Below are 18,511 nucleotides of genomic sequence, written 5' to 3'. Positions count from 1 at the left end.
TGAGGTGGCAGCAGCACCCAGGAATGGGCCACGGCAGAGGGGAAGGGCAGGCTCTGAAGTCCTGGGAGAGATGAGGCTGCATAGCGATGGGCTGCACATGGGCCCTGCTTTAGGGTTTGGATCTCATTAGCTCTAATGACAGGCTGAAGGGCATAAGGGCAGTTCTGACACTTGCCATCATCTGAGCAAATGTACAGCCATTTCCTCAAAATGGCTGAAGAGCACATTTCCGGAGTGCAGAGCAATGTGTAATTTGTTGGGACGGCTTTCCTTTATTGGCATTATAATAAGGACTCATTATAATTGACAGCAATAAGGCTTTACTGTCTCCGAAGCCTCTTACTAGTCTTTCCAAAATTGAAAGCATCACCATTATTCTTACAGAACTAGAGGCCCGATGCACAAAATTCATGCAATAGTAGGCCTTCCTTCCCCCGGCTGCCGGCACCGCTTCCCTCTGGCACCAGGGACCCGGGCTTCCCTCGAAGCCCTGGCTTTGTCAGGAAGGTCATCCAGCCTAATTAGCATATTGTTATTATAGATAGGAACCAAGTCTATCTGTGTGCATATGTGTACATTTTCTCTGTGAGAGGGAGCCACTGAGCTGTATGGCCTGCCTTCTATTTAGTTCTGAATATTTGGGACATGTATTCTCAGATCTCTTTTCTAAACAACATACCCGCTTATTAATGAGTCGCTCACCCCTGTGTGGGCCTCAAGAACACTTGGGGAGACAGAGCAAGCTCTGTCAGCCTTGCGCCCAGAGGGCACACTTCTCACATTTTCAAAACCAAATAGCCTTGAGGTTCATCCATCCCTTTGTTCATCTTTCCCCCCTCATTCTTCTTCTTTCTGCCTTCTCCTCTACCTTCTTTTTCATCCTCTTTCTCTTCTTTCCATTCATAATTGAGGCCAGTATTTATGGAGCACTGCCGTGGGCTGGGCCCTGGGAGAAGCATTTGCCCGCATCATCACATGTAGTTCTCATACTCTTATAAAGTAGGTATTATTTAAAAAAATTTTTTTTGGTTAATCCTCACTTGAGGATATTTCCCCTTTGATCTTAGAGAGAGCGGAAGAGAGAGGGAAAGACAGAGAGAAACATCGATGTGAGAGAAGCACATTGATTGGTTGCCTTCTGCATGTGTCCTGACCAGGGCCTGAGTCAGGGAGGAGCCTGCAACCAAGGTACGTGCCCTTGACTGGAATTGAACCTGGACCCTTTGGTCTGCAGGCGGATGCTGCATCTACTGAGCCAAACCGGATAGGGCTAACGTGGGTGTTATTGTTGTCACCATCTTGGAAATGAAGACATGGAGGCTCGGGGAGCCATCCCACAGCCAGCAGGTGGCCGGTCAGGATGCAGGGGAGGTTTGTCAGACTCCAGAGCTGGAGCTCTTGACCATGTGACGGGCAGCCTCTGGGCAGGGCTCGGTCCGATGCCCTCGGCCCCAGGCAGCAGGCTGGCGTGTCGGGGCCACGGGCAGTGCTCTAGCGTATCTCCCGCTCTTTCCCTCATTGTTCTATCAAATGAAGACCTTTCAAAGCTTCTGATATGTAACTGGTTTGGAGGGACCTTTTTCTCCAGCTCATGTTATGCTGCAGACAATGAAGACACCTAAAGTTACATGAAATGGTGAACAAGACGAGTTAACATGGTGTTGGCAGCTTACACTGCATTTCTCCGGCGCTGAAATGCTTCTCTCCTTTTTGAGAAATGAGACTAATTATTTTTCAATACCAGGTGAAACGTCCAAAGCCTGTGTGCCCTCGAGGTGGTGTGACTGTATGTCACTGAGGTGGCCCCAGTGGGAGGCTTGGGGAGAGCCCTTTCCAAGCAGAACTCTGTCTCAGGAAAGCCCACAGCAGCACCGAGGTCACCAGACATGGGATGGCAGCCTGGCCCCGTTCCTAACTCTCCTCTGACTTCATTCGATTGTTCTGGGAGCCGTTTCCAGAAACCAAATTGATTTTTATATTTATAGGTCAGATATTTGTATCATACCGTATCTACAAAAGCACGTCAGGCTGGCTCTAAAAATGTTTCAAAGGAGAAATTTCAAAAATAGTTTTGAGTAACGGCCCTATCATTAGTCTCCCACATTTATATGCTAACAGCATAAACACATGTTTAGATACTTCACATTTAATGTCTATTTAAAAAATCATTCCTATTGCTTAAAAACATTACCTCTTATCGCACTTTAATCTACTCAGTTCACTTAAGAGAAAGGGACCTGCCCAAACTGGTTTGGCTCAGTGGATAGAGCCTCGGCCTGTGGACTGAAAGGTCCCAGGTTCGAATCCGGTCAAGGGCACATACCTTGGTTGCCCACACATCCCCAGTGGGAGATGTGCAGGAGGCAGCTGATCGATGTTTCTCTCCCATCGATGTTTCTAACTCTCTATCCCTCTCCTTTCCTCTCTGTAAAAAATCAATAAAATATATTTTAAAAGAGAGAGAGAGAGAGAGAGAGAGAGAGAGAGAGAGAGAGAGAGAAAGGGACCCATTGGAAGCTCCTTTCCCTGACTTGCCTTTGCTTTGTGTTTGTGACATGTGCCCAGATGTGTGGACTGCCTACGTGCAGGCCTTAGTCCCTGGATAGAGGCCTGCAGACTCGGGCTCAGCGAGCCCAACTGCCTTCTGTCCTCTGCACACCAGACTGTCCTGAGATCACCTAGACTCAGTGTGGACAAGACCCAGGTAGTCCGCAACGTCTGTGCCGTGGGGAGGCGTGGGTTCCAAGCAGATCTGCCCTTCCCCTCTACATAGGTGCTGTCCTCGCCATGACTTGCACAAGAGCTCACGCAGGCAGGCAGGGGGAGAGGGAGGAGGAAGAATCGGAGTTTCTAAGCCACGTCAGTGTGTGACCACATCATGTCCCTCTGGTGGGGCGATGCTGAGGGAACGTTACAGAATCAAGCATCCCATCCCCAGAGCTATAAAATTAAAAATGGAGCCAGGGCTCCCCGTACAAAAACATTTCTGTCTCCACCAACATGCATCTTCCTGACAGCCGAGGAGGATGGAGGGCCTTTGCTAATAGTTCCCAGACCCACACCTCCGGGACCTGCAGGAAGGGTGCGCTCTCTGTGGATGGGCCTGTGTCTGTGGACATTCCTGCCCCTCCAGGCTGACAGGAGCCCATATGTTGACCATTAGGGTGTAAAGCAACATTCACTTAAGCCCGTCATCCAATAGGCTGTTTCTCCTCTGGTTGACTTACACGTTGTCATTAATGACACAGATTTATTGAGGGAAGAAAAGAATGTTAAAGAGCAAATGCTGGAGACCGCACATTCATCTACTCACAAGGCTTACCCTTCCCGGCATTAAAAACTGCCAAGTACAGCTAGCAAAGGCTATGTCTCCGCTTATCTCAGATGATTTTACTTAATGTTTGCATAACAACTAGGAAAAGTTTGACCGCACAGGAAAGCGTCCCATTAAATTAGCATATGTCACTGTGAGATTAAAGCTGTTGAGGCCAGACCCTGCAAGGCTCTCCACAGCAGCACTCACTAGCCCACCCACGTTACTTCCCACTGCCCCACCCGTGTCCTCTCACCAGGCCATCTTCTCACCGTTCACCAGAGCGACTCTCTGACACCACAGACCTGCCGACTGTTCATAAGAATTACTCTCATCTGCTGCTCCAAACTCTCCTCTGCTTCCTTTAGATTGAAAATCTTCCCCTCTTTGAGATTCAGGTTCTTCATAGAGCTCTCCCTGACGGCTCCACACTCAGCTGACCTCCTGAGTCCTATAACGCATGCCATGCAAAGGAACTCATATGCCGTTTTGAAATGTTTTATCATTTCTCATTCATCTTGTTTCCCCAAGGTCAGGGGTTAGGTCTTATATTTCTTCTATATATTGCATAGTGATCAGGTGGCCAACATATAGTTCCTGATTTTTTAAGCATTAAATTTAAAACAATTTTAAAAATTAAAATCAGCTTTCCCTTGCCAAATCAGGGTACACTTCTCCAGGGAGCAGCAACCCAGTCCCCAGGCGCAATGGTGAGAGTGGACTAGCTAACGGGTTATTTCTATCCAAATGGTCTCACTTGATATATAGAGAACATACACAAAAAGTGTGGCACATTTGTAAATGATAGGTTTTAAAATGACAACTTAGAGTCTGCGGCATCAAGGTTCTGTTACTGCAAACAGTAAAATGAATTAACAGTTAATTTAAAATAACTCTTCATTTGTTGAATTGTAGGAACCTTGGGAATTTCTAGGTGAAACACATCTTAAGAGACACAGAGAAGTTAGTTTGTCCAGGGCGACCCAATTAGTAGTCACTGGAAATAGTAACAGGCAGCACGAGGTAGCCCCAAAGTCTGCTAATCCATAGTGGAGGGCTCTTTCCCTAGGAATGGGAAGTACACATTTAAAAATATGAATTTTAAAAGAAGAGATTTACCACACAAGCACAAGATGGGTTTTAAGGGGAAAGTTTAGACGAATTAAGCAAATACATTATTTTAAAGTACTCTAACATCATTTTTTTTGTCTGCAACACATTAATGAGGTCATTAGAAATGAATTTTTCTCTATTTCTAAAAGAAAGAATGCCCATTTGGTAAATTCTTTGTTGTGAGTAGCTGAAAGTATATCAAAAGAAGAAAATGAAAATTTCATTTATTTTTTCCTAAAACGTTCTTTTGTTTTGAAAGAAATAAGTTTTTTGTTTTTAAATTTTCACAAATTGAATCTGATTGCCACTATCAATTAATTCAAATTAGGGCACTTTTTAATATATCCTAAAAATACAGAAATCCTAGCGAGCCTGTATTCTGAAAGGTAATGCCGATTTACAGGTCATGTCTATAACAAAACAGAATTGGATGGAAAATATTTTTGCTTATGCTAACAATAAAATCAAATGAACTACCCAGTAATCCCACTGATAATAATAAATGAAAAAAGCTCCTCTCCCCTGAAGAGTAAAAGAATTGAATATTTGTTGGCAGCTAAAAGCAATAGATATAGACTGCCGCTGTGTTTGGGACTTTCTACTTCATCCAGGGAAATGGGCAGCCGATAACAGCGTCAGCTCTGTAAATGTGCCACTAGTGCACTTAAATATCAGGAAAAACTTCACTTAACGCTTAACTTACGCTTAAATAGGAATTTTCATAAGCTGTATATTACAAAGCAACCAGTGATGAGTGAAGATGTGCTTACTCAAAGCAATCAAGATGTGCCTGTAGAAAAAATCAAGTTAGCTTTAAGCTATGCCACTGTATCAACATAACTAAGAATTCAGTTGCCATTTTGATCAATGTATTTTATGTCATTTCTATCTTGCCATTCAACTCAATTCAACACATGTTTAATGGTAGGTGCTGGGGGTCCAGTGGTGAGCTGATATAGTTCTTGTCGTCATGAAATCAGAGTCCAGTGGGACAGGCAGGTTAACAAAAAAACATTTAAACAAATGAATTAAAACGTGTGGTACATGCTATGAATGAAAGAACAAGTAGAGAAGCAGACAGATCCTGGAAACAGCCCAGGAGGAGAGGGAAATGAGAAAGTGGTTAACAACGGACTTGCTTGACCAAGGATCGGATAGTTGTGCCATTTTCTGAGAAGAGGAACCTGAGGAAAACAGGTTTTGGGAGTGGGAAAAACCAGGAATTCAGTTGTGACTAGAAGCAGGTTGATAGAGATGTGAGCAAGCTGAGGGGAACTGTTAAGAATGGAATTGGATACAAGAAGAGGAGAGGGGACAGAGAGGAAGACTGGAATAGCAGTGAAATGGAGGAGACCACCCGGCAAGAAAAAACAGAAAGAAGAGGGTGGGTCTGAGTCCTGCAGATGCTCAGACTTTATTTATTTATTGATTGAATGTATGGGGATGACATTGGTTAACAAAATTATATAGGTTTCAAGCACACAATTCTATAATACATCATCTGTATATTGTATTGTGTGTTCACCATCCCAGAACTTCTGAATTTAGAAGTAGAAGAGGAGAAACTAGCAACTGAACTTGAGGAAGGCCAGCTGTTGGGGCAGGAGGAAAATCAGGGGAATGGGGTGTTTTAGGAAAGAGGGAAGATCTAATTACCTTATATGTTACTAAGAATTTGAAAACATGGTCTACTGGCTAATAATTAATATTAATCATACAACACAATCAATTAACTGCCTATGAAATGGTGACTTACAAGCCTCACAACTATGTTTTTCATATTCTCTTCCAGTCTCGCTGTCTTAGCACTTTTTAGACTCATGAATATCTATAATAAGTCTCAAAGCAAAAAGGGAGGAATAGCTTTTTCAAAATGACAAATGAAGGATAAGACCTTGTAATAGAGCAATGGAGTGAGGACGGAAACCTAAGAACCACCACTTTCCTGTCCGGCTCGAGGGCTATGCCCCATGGCTGCCACCCTGGCTCATCTGCAGCCTGGGAGGCCAGGAAGGCATGGGCCCAGCTTTTCTTCCTCATCTGTGCATTCAAGGAGCTTATGACAGTGTGTGGCATATAGAAAGGGCCCAATAAATATGTGTCCTGTGAAGAACTGAGGAACTTAAGATGTACTGGTGGGAACTGTGCCTTTAATATCAAAACAAGGCCCACCCGTTGCTATTTGCTCACATGTTGTTCCCTTGTTTTTAATCGGGTCACAGTCACAGCGTTTAGAGGTTCTGCAGACCTGGCCACACCAAAGGGCACGTCTAGAACACCAATCTCTGTAAACCACCATTGGCATTGTGTTTCCGTGGGTTCTAAGCTATTGGCCAAATATGATTTATGTGAGGAAAACCCTCAATACCCGGACACTTCTCCCATTCACAGCCTACAGCTGTCAGCCAGGTACCGGGCTTTTAGTGGGCTGACCAGTTACACAACCGCAGACTCCGTTTGTTTTTTGAACTTGACTGGAGAAGGGTGGAGGGCTGCTTCCTTCCTCTGGCTGATGAGGAGACCTCCGGGTGACCTCCCACCCGGGTCAGGGCTTGTATATCATAGCCAGTGAAAGTGGCCAGTGATTAGGTGCAGACGCTACTCTGCGAGGATAGCAGCATTCCTTCGTGAGAGATGAACCTATCTCTGACTTAAGAGCTTCTTTGATTTATGGACGCCTGGGGCAATAACTGGAGCAGATAACACAGAACTGCCAGCATACCCATCCCAGAAGCCCAGCGTGCAGACCTAGCCTCCCGTATGGCCTGCAGAATGTCACATGCGCAGCCTCACACGGCTGTCCATGCTCTTCACATCAAGGGGAGTATTTATAGTCGGACATCAGAGCACTCCGTTTTCAATAGAAGACTCGGGGAAAAGGTCTCTTACTGTTGTTGCCATAAGAATATCTTCCTTAATTGATTTTTGAGCCGATCATTTCTTAGGAATTACTAACAGTATTACCATTCTTCAAAACTTGAAGGGCTTGTAACTGACAAGGCAGTCAAGGCAACCTGGGCCAAGTGTGGGTAAAGTTGAGCCCAACTACTTTCCACGCCACCCCCACCCCCGCCTTTGTAGGCACCTCATTCCATGATGTCCCCAGGTCCTCATGCTGCCTCTTTATTAGACAGATCTCCCCTGCCCCCCAAAATTCAGGAAGTAAATTGGTGGAGTAAGGGGAGTATGGATTTCTGTTTTGATTTTTATTAATTCGTTTTGTTTACCATTACAGGCCACAAACCCTTGGGCAAGTTACGCGCTTTTCAGAGCCTCAGTTTCCTTTTCTATAAATAGAGAGAACTGCCATGAAGATTCAGAGAAAATGCACACAAGGTATGTAGCTCAGGGTCTGACTCTGAGTAGGAATCCACCCAGCGTCCCCCTCCCTTCCCCACCTGGGGTCTGCATCTGTCTGCACCCAGGAATACCTCAGGGTCTTGACTCACCCTTCTGCAATTCTCGTCGAAATTTGCCCTGGTATCATTATGTCAGGACTTCACTGCAAGGCTGACTTGATAACCTCTGTCAAACTGATTCCAGGGAAAGCTGTGAAGGCTGAAACCATTTTAACGTGCTTACTCACAGTAAAGAGGGTTTCTGAAAATGCAGGGTCTGGAGGTGAAAGAACACGCTCTGACACTGGGCAAGCCAGGGTGGGGGATATTTTTTGGGGGTGACATTTATCTAGAGATCCTCAAATAAAAAACCTTTTCCTTCTTTGTCTTATAAATAAGAGAAAACCCCCTCTGCCCCACACCAATCATGTCTCCCTGGATTTCTTCTTACCTAATAATTATGGAAAAATCAGGAGTCATGGATTACCTAAACTACTTGATGTATTTAAGTTCGAAATGCTTACAGAATGTCAGGAACAGTGTCCTGTGATTTTAGTTCAATATATCTCTGGAAAGGACCTCACTTTGGAAAATAGTGGACTAGACTGTGGACTTGATCCACTCCACAATGACAAAACAAGCCGACTCACTCCATTCAACTCATGAGTTAATTGAACAGGAAACAGGTGCTAACCAACAAGAGGAAAGGCATTCAGTTCCAAGTATCTATTACTTGACCATCTTCAACCTGCTCTCCACCATTGCGTTCCCTGTGCTGGTGAGTAGAAGGTAACCGATAAGTTGAATATTAAATGTGCCTGATATTACAAAGAGCAAAATAAAACGATATGACCACAAGCAAACAGATTGGGTGGTATGCGATGTACTCTAGGGGAAGGGCATGTTAATTTTAATAGAGAAAAAATGTTTAAAGTCTATATATACATTGAATGATTTAAAGTTTACTGCAAACTTCTGACTAATTTGGGAGTTCCCTTTACCAGAAAACAGGCTGTCCCTAACGTAGTAAGAGTCTAGTGAAGGGAAGGGCCCCTTGGGGGTGTGCTCACTCTGTGACACGTGCATGCTGCAAGGATCTTAGCCTTGACCCCAAACCTTCTTTCATGATGAGAGAGCAGAGCTCAGAGGAGGAATGCCAGTGTGAGTTAGATGACGGAATCCCCCCTTCTCCCAGGTCTCAGATTCTGTCACACCTCCCTGCCTCTACAAAGAGAAGTTAGGAGCCACTCCAGGATGATCCTGAACCACACACTTCTATGAGTGTTTTGGCTGACTTGCTCGGATGCGCACTATGGCGAGGATAACGCGTCGTCTTTGGAAGGCCACAGATCACACAGACAGGTGCAAGTCCCTTAGCAGCTGTGTGGGCTGAATCAAGCTTTCTTGGGAGAAATCTGCATCTTATACATGTGGCTATTTGTACATGACTCCAAATATGAAAAGTATACTCTGCCATTGCTCCGCACTTTTGCTTGCATGAACAAACACCCTGAATCATCAAAGCAATCATCGAGAATTGCAATCAAGAGAATTACAGCCCTAGCCTGTTTGGTTCAATGGATAGAGCATTGGCCTGCGGACTGAAGGGTCCCGGGTTGGATTCTGGTCAAGGACACATGCCTAGGTTGCAGGCTCAATCCCCAGTAGCGGGTGTGCAGGAGGCAGCCAATCAATGATTCTCTCTCATCACTGATGTTTCCATCTCTCTCACCCTCTCCCTTCCTCTCTGAAATCAATAAAATATATATTTTTTTTTAAAAAAAAAAAGGAAAAAAGAGAATTACAATGAAATATTGCAAGGTTTGCATGGATGACTTTGGCATTTTCTTAGGTTCAGCTCAAAAGGGCATTAAGTATAGTTCAGGTAACTTATGAATAATCTAGGAATGTTACTGGAATTCTGATCTAGTACATTGGAACTAACTACTTTAAAAAAAAACTGTAACAGGGTGGCTCCTGATTAATCAACACCAACCGTTCACATATTTGCAAGTCAGCTACGCTAAACTGAGCTTAGGGAGAAGAGAAGTAAATGAAGAGAACGAATAAATTACATCGCTTCCCTCAGAAAGTCACACTGCGGCAGTGTGCTCTGTGGCTGGCGCATCTGGAGGCAGAGGAACATGATTATAAGAATGAATGAATTCAGGTGCAGATCCCTGCTCTGCCTGCCTCTTACCACCTGAGGGTCCTTGGGCAAAATCCATAACCTGTCTGTCAGAGCCTCAGTCTCCTCTCCCACAAAATGGGATAATAACATACCCACCTTATAGACTTCCCATGAGAATCAAGGAGAGAATGTAGACCAAGCCCTGACACATGGCAGGTGCTACGGATGTGTTTGTTATTTTAGGATCAAGAAACAGAACTGTGTTCTAATATAGGGAGTAGGAAAAGCAACGTGTGCAAGAATAACAGTGTCCTGAAGTTGCCCAATCGCCTCGTGAGGAAGAGAAAGTAAGGTCTTTGTCACTGAATATCCAGGAGGCAGTTAAGCGATCATCAAGCATAACTGTTTACTTTACTGTGCAAACTGCTTCCATCAAAACAAAACAAAACAAAATAGAAACGAAGTCCCAGGGAAGCAGGCCCTCTTACTTTTGAAATAAGGTTTTTGCTTCACAAGGCCTATTCACGTGCACGCCCTCGGAGACAGGTAGGGACAAGTTATAGTGTCAGGGTCAAGAGCACAGGCCATGGAGTCAGCCAGCCAGACATCTCTTCCCTCCAAGACCAATGAGGTCCTGAGCTGGTCCTTCCCTTTTCTCATGTGTACAATGGGAATGATGACATCTAGGGCTGCTTATCTGACTAAAACATAAGCTGAGAATTTGGCTCTTGGTTGATCAACCAGAAGCCACCCTCTTCTTCCTTCTTCCTTCTCCTTTTTTTTTTTTTTTCAGGAAACCAGTTCCAATGCGCTGATGTCATAGGGTGGCTCAAAGGATGAAATAAAACTATGTGTGCAATGATCTTAGTCCAGAACCTGGCACACAGGAGTCAATGGGTAGTTTCTAAAATGATCCTGATATCATTATCCCCAGGGTCTGTCCCAGGACCCTGAGATTAAGCAGCTACTTAACAACAGAGAAGGACCCCAACCTCTGGGACAATCTGTATCGAAGCACAGGTTTCATGGGGATTCTGCTCAAACTGTGGCCCAGCAGGAAGGAAGACTTGCTAGAGGTCCCCAAGCACGTCAGGAATGCTGCAGGGCACAGCAGCGGGCCCTCCGCTTGGTAGCTATTAATTCAGAGGCTGCATGTACGAACCTGCTCAAGTGCTGCAAAGAGCTAGCTCATCAACCAGGAAGGAAATGCAACCTCTCAGGTCAAAGAAGAGGCCTGGACTTCTGGTGACATTCCCTGGTCATCGTGCTTCTTGGTCAGTCTAAGGTTAGGAGCTGGCGGCCATCTGCACTGTTTTACTGGTTCCTTTGCAATTACTTTGGAATGAAAAACAAACTGGGAATTTACATTCAAGGATGTTTTTCTGATCATGGGTTCCCTACTAAGTCTCAGAAGTTGGCTTGAGGCAAAGTTGTCTGTGGGCTCCCTATCACCTCCTGTCCACTTGTACTCGTTCTTATTTTGTACCAGGTTCTTTGCAAAGACTGTGCTAAGCCTGGAGTTCAGTGCGGACCAGGAGGGGTGAGAAGTGGGCACAGCACACTTGCAAAACACACCAGGGGGCAGCTGTGCTGAGGCTGACAGAGCTGCTCCTGAGTGGGTTCAAAGAGAAAAGGTGCTTTGTGCAAGGGGAGGTGTGGCCTCAGTAGCCGAAGTGCCTCTTACACAGCCCTCATCCATCGCCCACCGGCAGCCAAGCCAGTGGGCTGAATTCTTTCTCTAGTATTTGGCAACTTCTGAGCATTGTGGAAAGCGCAAAGGAGTGTGAGGTACAGCAGATTTCAAAAACGGGCAAACTTGAAAGCCCTGGGACCCAGAGGTCGGATCTGCAAAGGGGAATACACACTGCAAAGCTATCCTCCTCTCAGCTGCAGAACCACAGGAAAGGCGCTGGGATAGTGCGGGTTAACCCACCAACTCCAGTTTTGTCCAGGTAGGAGAATTTTCCTAATCTGCATATTTTGACTTTTTTTTTTAAGGTGTATTTTATTGATTTCAGAGAGGAAGGAAGAAGGTGAGAGAGAGAGAGAGAGAGAGAGAGGAAGAGAGGGAATCATCAATGATGAGAATCATTGATCGGCTGCCTCCTGCATACCCCCCACTGGGGATCAAGACTGAAATCTGGGCATGTGCCCTTGACCAGAATCGAACCTGGGACCCTTCAGTCTGCAGGCCGACACTCTATCCCCCGAGCCAAACCGGCTAGGGCCATATTTTGACTTTTTGCCACAAACATTCTTGTTGGGTTCCCATTTCTTCAGGATCTTAGGAGAGCTCTTTGTGCACTTTAAATGTGAATGATAAGAACACGAGCTTTGCGCCTGAAGGCAGCAGCTGCACTCACAGGACTGGGGAGCTGAGAACACAGAACTGTCTTTACCTGGGCAGTGCTGACCACTGGAGAATTACGTGCAGTGAGTAAAGTGTTTTCAACTTACCTGCATCTCGGTCCCTGATACAGTAGTCTGGAGAATTCTCAAAATACACAAGGTCATTTTTCGTCGGCTTCTTAAACCTCTTGTTAGCCACAGTGAAGCCAGTGCCGTCCTGGTTCATGACCACCTGGATGGCCCCGTTGTACTTCTTCCACAGGTAGTCGCCCGTCCTCCTGAAGTCGGCCATGGCCAGCCAGCACGTCCGCAGCGTACAGGAACCGCTCACGCCGTGGCACTTGCACTCTTGCTTCAGGAACCGCTTCACGGCCTGTGGGGAGAGACAGGCTGTGCAATGGAAGTGGACTCAAGTGCGTGCCATGTGCTACCACTTTCCGAACAACAAGAAGTGACTGCAGACACAGGATCCTGGGGTTAGGACGGGGAGACGCCTGTGGTCACTTGCTGGTCACGTCAGCCACACTGCACTGACTGCATAGCATGCAGGGAGGTGGGAAGTGGGAGGCATTGCCTGGCTCTGAGACGCATTGGGCTACCTGTATGTCAAAAACTGCACTCATTGGAATTTAATAGGGAACGGGGCCAGTTTGAAGAGTAAGGCAATGAATGCAGGGGTCCTCAAACTTTTTAAACAGGGGGCCAGTTCACTGTCCCTCAGACCGTTGGAGGGCCGGACTATAGTTTAAAAAAAAAACTATGAACAAATTCCTATGCACACTGCACATATCTTATTTTGAAGTAAAAAGACAAAACGGGAACAAATACAATATTTGTATTTGCATGTGGCCCGTGGGCCATAGTTTGAGGACCCCTGAATTAGGGTATTCTGTAAATAAATATAGCTGTATTCTATTTTAAAATGTATGCTATTATGCAAATTTGGTGGACAAACTAATTTCTAAGTCTGCATCCTTTATTAAACTGATACTAGCGATTGCTGCTATTTATGGGTGCTCTGCGTGTTCCAGGCATTGCGCTAAGGCAGCGGTTCTCAACCTGTGGGTCGCGACCCCTTTGGCGGTCGAACGACCCTTTCACAGGGGTCGCCTAAGACCATCCTGCATATCAGATATTTACATTACAATTCATAACAGTAGCAACATTACAGTTATGAAGTAGCAACGAAAATAATTTTATGGTTGGGTCACAACATGAAGATCTGTATTTAAAGGGCCAGAAGGTTGAGAACCACTGCGCTAAGGCCTTCTACATTCTATCTCAGTGACCTTGATCTTCACAACAATCCTATGCTACCTACTGTCCTTATATTTCACACCTTAGGAGGGGAAGCTCCTGGACAGGTGGGAGCAGAGGGGGCAGAGTTGGGGAGCCAAGATGGCCCTCCTAGGGTTATGTCTGTGGCTCATCCAGGGCACCCAGTGAGCCTCATACCAAACACCCAGATATAAAGATATGAGGGTGAGGGCATATGGGGGAGTTGGAGTTCCAGAAAAGTTCATTCTGACATCCTTAAAAAACGCCCAGGTCTTTGTGACCTGGCGTCCCAAACTAAAGCCATTCCTCCTTTTCAAGTCTCTGTCCTGGCCTCCAACGCTGCCTCCTGACGACAAGGACAGATTCCAGATGTCACAGGGCTCCATCTGCCTGCTATGACGAACTAAGGAGGGAAACACCTTGGTGACGAGCCCAAACTGGGAGGGTGCGAGTGGATTAACAGCCATTCATTCTTGGCTCCTTCAGCTCCAGAATGATTTTGACACGTTTCCAAGCATGTGAATAAATTGGGACTGACTTCCTGGAATGAAGAACATTCCTGCACACTTAGTTCTAACTAGAGCCTTGGTCAGCAACTAAGTCTGTGGAACAGACAAACCAGGTTGGAGCACCAGGCGTAAGTCACCTGGGGTGAGGCCCTGGGAGGTAACCTGGGATATTCGTATCTGTGTGTGTTTGGGGGGCGAAGGGGGGAAGGGGATAAAGGAGGGTTGCGCATGAGTGCTTCAGGGAGTCTCCCACTCACATCTCACACCCACACTGGTAAAACGATATTATGCCAGAATCTCAGGAAGTAGGCAAAGCAGGAGTACAGCTACACCTCCAAGTTCTTAGAAATAATGTTCTCAACGTTACGCTAAGAATCTTGTTCAGACTACCAGCTTGGAAAATGTCATCAAGGGGTTCCCTGCCCCTCTGTCTATACTCCCACACCAGATACCCTCTGTCTTGGGGATCCAAATTGAGGAAGGGGACTGAGAGCAGGGTGGTTTCTCCCCCTCTGCTCTGCGATTGAGCCAAGGACGAAAGCCATGGTCCTGTGAGAGCTCCAAGGCTGATCACCTCATAGCCCTTCTTCTTGTCATATTGCTTTGAGTGTCTGATGGGAACAGGCCCTAATTGTCAGTTGTGATCTCTCTCAAGCTTGGGAATTGATTATGAATGCTCATTCTTCGCAGCTTTTTCCTTTTAAAGCTGAGTTATTTACTCATAAGTTAATACTCCTAACTTTAAAATGATCGGATAGCCCTGGCCTGTGTAGCTCAGGTGGTTGGGTGTCGTCCTGTGCACCGAAAGGTCACCGGTTCCATTCCCACTCAGGACACATGCCCAGGTTGTGGGTCCGATCCCCAGTCAGGGTGCATGTAGGAGGCAACCCATCAATGTTTCTCTCTCTCTCTCTCTCTCTCTCTCTCTCTCTCTCTCTCTCTCTCTCTCTCCCTTTCCTTTCCTCACTCTCTAAAATCAATAAAAACATTTTTAAAAATAACAAGATATAGCACTGCCCTTCCTTTGTAATGCTAAGTTCTCAGGTTGCAAACTTCAAAGTTGCTATTTTTATATGTTTAATTGGATGGTTTACATATTAATTTAAGATTGGATCTTAAAGATACACCTATGAATCCTTAAAAATACATGTGGCAGTGGCACACACTGTTGATCATCACTCACTGTTGAGTGGAAATAGCCGCTGCCCTCTTCCTTCCTCAGTTTTGTTGAGGTGTTGGGCATGCTTCAGAGGTAGCCAGGTCTCTCCCTGACCCCAGAACAGACCAAATCAATAAGCAGAATTTCACGGTCCTGCCACTGACTCTTTCCCAGCAGAGGGCATGGGACGATTCCATTTGGGCCAATGTAACGTCAGGAGTAGTCTGCCAGGGACTTGTAAGAAAGGTTTCTTTACTCTAGCAAACATTTAAAATCTTAATGTAAATGGCACCGTGCTTTTCTCAATTTTTGAATTATGCATATTCTGCTTCTCTCCATTCTTTTGAATAAGTCAAGAATTGATGGGATAATATTACAGACCTATTATAATAGGGAAAAAGAGGGAGAGGAATATGGGGGAGTACACTGCATCTTCCAGTCATCAAATATCTATTAACCAGCCATTCACAGAAGAAACACAGAGTACTAACAAAAAGATGTTTACCTTCGCTAGTAATTAGAGAAATGCCAATTGCAACAACACAACACCATATATACATATATATATATAATTTTGCCTAGCAGATTAGCACATAGTAAAAAGATTGACTATAAGAATGTTGGTACGAGTATAGGAAAGGAGATACTTCAACAAACTCTTGGTGGGAGAGGAAACTGCTGTGCCATTTAAATGGAGAGCATTTTTGCAACACTGTAAAAATTTTTGATCTACATATCCTTTAACCTTGGTGATTGCACTTTGGAAATATTTGCACAACTTCTGAGGAATTTACACCCACATGAAATGTTCACTGCAGCATAATTAGCAATAGCAAAATATTAGGAAAAAACCCAAATGACATCAATAGGAAAATATGGTTAAGCACTTTATGGTGTCTGCTTAACAATGCAATATTATGTGGTCCTTGAATAGGTCTTTATTGCAGCCATAAAGGGAAGTCAAGTGATAGCAGCACAATGCAGAACAATGCATGTGGCCTGGTCCATGTCTTACAGGCCTGCCTATGTGTACGTGCACAAAGAAGAAAGGGAGAGAGTGTTCTTTTACAGTCAGGCTGCAGTCTGAGGGGCTGCATGGTCTGGAAAAAGAGGGAAAAAACAAAAAGTCCAACTATCTGCACAGTAAAATATATACAGGAATGTGGGGCTTGCTTCCTGGCACCTGCAGAGCGCAGAGCCGGGTTCTCCTTCGGCTACACATTGGAATCAGCTGGGATGTTCCTAGCGCACACAGCTGCCCCTCCCTGGACGGAAACATTAGGAACTGGACTTGGGGGCGGGGCGGCCTTGCGGGTACTTCGGCTCTCAGGTGCATTTTTTCTTAATTGTATTGTGGAAAGTACAGTGGGGCCTTGACTTACGAGTTTAATTCGTTCGGAGACCGAGCTCGTTAAGGAGCTCGTTAACTCAAATTACTCTGTCAACTCAATGCAAAAAATCTGCCGAGAGACAGCTGGTATCTCAAAAAACTCCTTAGTCGGGACACTCGTAAGTCAAGGCCCCACTGTATTACAGAGTGGCTGTTTTTCCCTCCAATGACACCGCCCCCACCCCCTCCCTCAGCTCCCGCACCAACCCCGCTCCCACCCTCCCGCTCCCAGCCTCCTCAGGTGCTTCTCATATGCAGCCAGGACTGGCTCCTCCACACCCAGGCACGCTGCTGCGGAGGGGAGCAGGCCCGCGCCCCGGTTCCAGCCCACGGAGGGCCCCCACCGAGGGCCGCAGCAGGTGAGCCACGCCCGTGGACGGGCGGCATGACGGTTCTGGGCACAGGGACATCTGACTATTGGATTAGAAGTTGTGTCCGACCCTCGGTCTCCTGGGAAAGAATAGCGACAAGCAACAGTGTGCCCTAGTGCGCTTTGGAGGAAATGTAAGATGGGGGCCGGCCAGCGGAGGAAAAGCCAGCGCTTAAAGAGGAGCAATTGGCAGAGGAGGTTCCTGTCTGAAAGGGTGCACCACCCCACCCCAGGGGTCTCCGAGGCGCGGGGTGAGGGGCTGGTGGGCCTCCACACAGGCCTTGGTGGGGCAGCTGCACACATTTTATTTGCTCTGCAAAGAAAGTGCTGAGCAAAGAAGGACCTGGGGACATCCCAGGGGCTGCCAGTCTGGGAATTCTTGGGTTTGTTTTAGTTGTTACTTTCAAATTCTTAAATTAAGGAAATATGTGCACATAATTTTAAAAAAACTCAGTCTAGGGATTCCAAGATGGTGGAGGATTAAGTGGAAGCTATGCTGACACTCTCCCAGGACCAATAACAACTAAAATAGAGAAAAATCATCCTAAATAACCAACTGAAGACTAGCTGGAGAGAAGCCGTATCACCAAGAATGTAAAGCAGAGGCCACATGGAGATGGGTGGGAAGTGTGGAGGCATGAGAGGGCTGGCTAGGCTCCCACAGGCAGCAGCTGAAGTTCTGGAGGGATATCTTAGCTGGGGGCGGGGGGTTCCCCTTAGAGGTCTGGGGTCTAAACCCCAAGCTGGGTGTCTAAGCCCAGAGTAACAGAAACGGAAAAGGTGCCCAGGTAAATCTGGCCGTGAAAAGCAGCAGGGGTTCTGTCCCGCAGGGAGAGAGGGCTAGAAACACAGGCCCCGCCTTGAAGGGCCAACTCTCTAAATTTAATTTGCAGCCGTTCACTGTAGGCTCCAGCAGAGGGAGGGAAGAGTGGACTAGAGCTGCATGAGGAGAGTCTGGGGTTGGTGGCTCTGGGGAGAGAGCTGAGAGGACAGCTGTGGGGATCGCTGTGCTGAGTCATTCCTTCATGCTGCAGAAACAACTTTCTCAGGCAAAGCTTTCCCATCAACAGCTTTTTCCAGGGGAGTTAGGGTGAGGGGGTAGGGAAACAATTGCCCCACCCATTGAAAACCCTCTTGCTACACCCTGTGGAGTGTATGCCCTGCTGAGGTCTACAGCCTGAAGCTCATTAAGTGACTAAGACCAACAATCAGCCTGCAGGCAGAGGTGGCTCTCTGGGTGCTCTGAATCCTTGCCAGACCTGGACTCTAGGTGCTTTGATTCTTTGCCTGACCTGCAATATCTGGGTGCTTTGAGTCTTTTTTTTTTTTAATTCTTCATTGTTGAAAGTATTACATATGGTCCCCTTCCCCCCATTGTCGTCTCCCAGCTTACCCCTGCCCCCTAGCCTCAGCTTGCACCTCCCCATTGTCTTTGTCCATTGGTTATGTGTATATGCATACAAGTTCTTTGGTTGATCTCTTACCCCCTCCCCTCTCTCCACCACCCACCCTCCTCTGCATTCCCTCTGAGGTTTGATGGTCGATGATTCTATATCTCTGG

At 46.2% G+C, this 18,511-nt stretch overlaps 1 protein-coding gene across 1 annotated transcript in view; it reads right to left on the bottom strand.

Annotated features, from left to right (window-relative positions):
- WNT2 (Wnt family member 2) overlaps nt 1-18,511 on the bottom strand; it is a 59,698-nt gene that overhangs the window by 8,877 nt on the left and 32,310 nt on the right. Inside the window, exon 4 of the mRNA XM_036328870.1 lies at nt 12,353-12,617. Coding sequence (XP_036184763.1) covers nt 12,353-12,617 — 265 coding nt within the window. The remainder of the gene's footprint in view (nt 1-12,352; nt 12,618-18,511) is intronic.

The sequence above is a fragment of the Myotis myotis genome, unplaced genomic scaffold, assembly GCF_014108235.1.
Source record: "Myotis myotis isolate mMyoMyo1 unplaced genomic scaffold, mMyoMyo1.p scaffold_m19_p_11, whole genome shotgun sequence".
Lineage (NCBI taxonomy): Eukaryota > Metazoa > Chordata > Mammalia > Chiroptera > Vespertilionidae > Myotis > Myotis myotis.
Note: the sequence above shows the minus strand (reverse complement) of the source record. Positions and strands in the feature narration are given on the sequence as shown.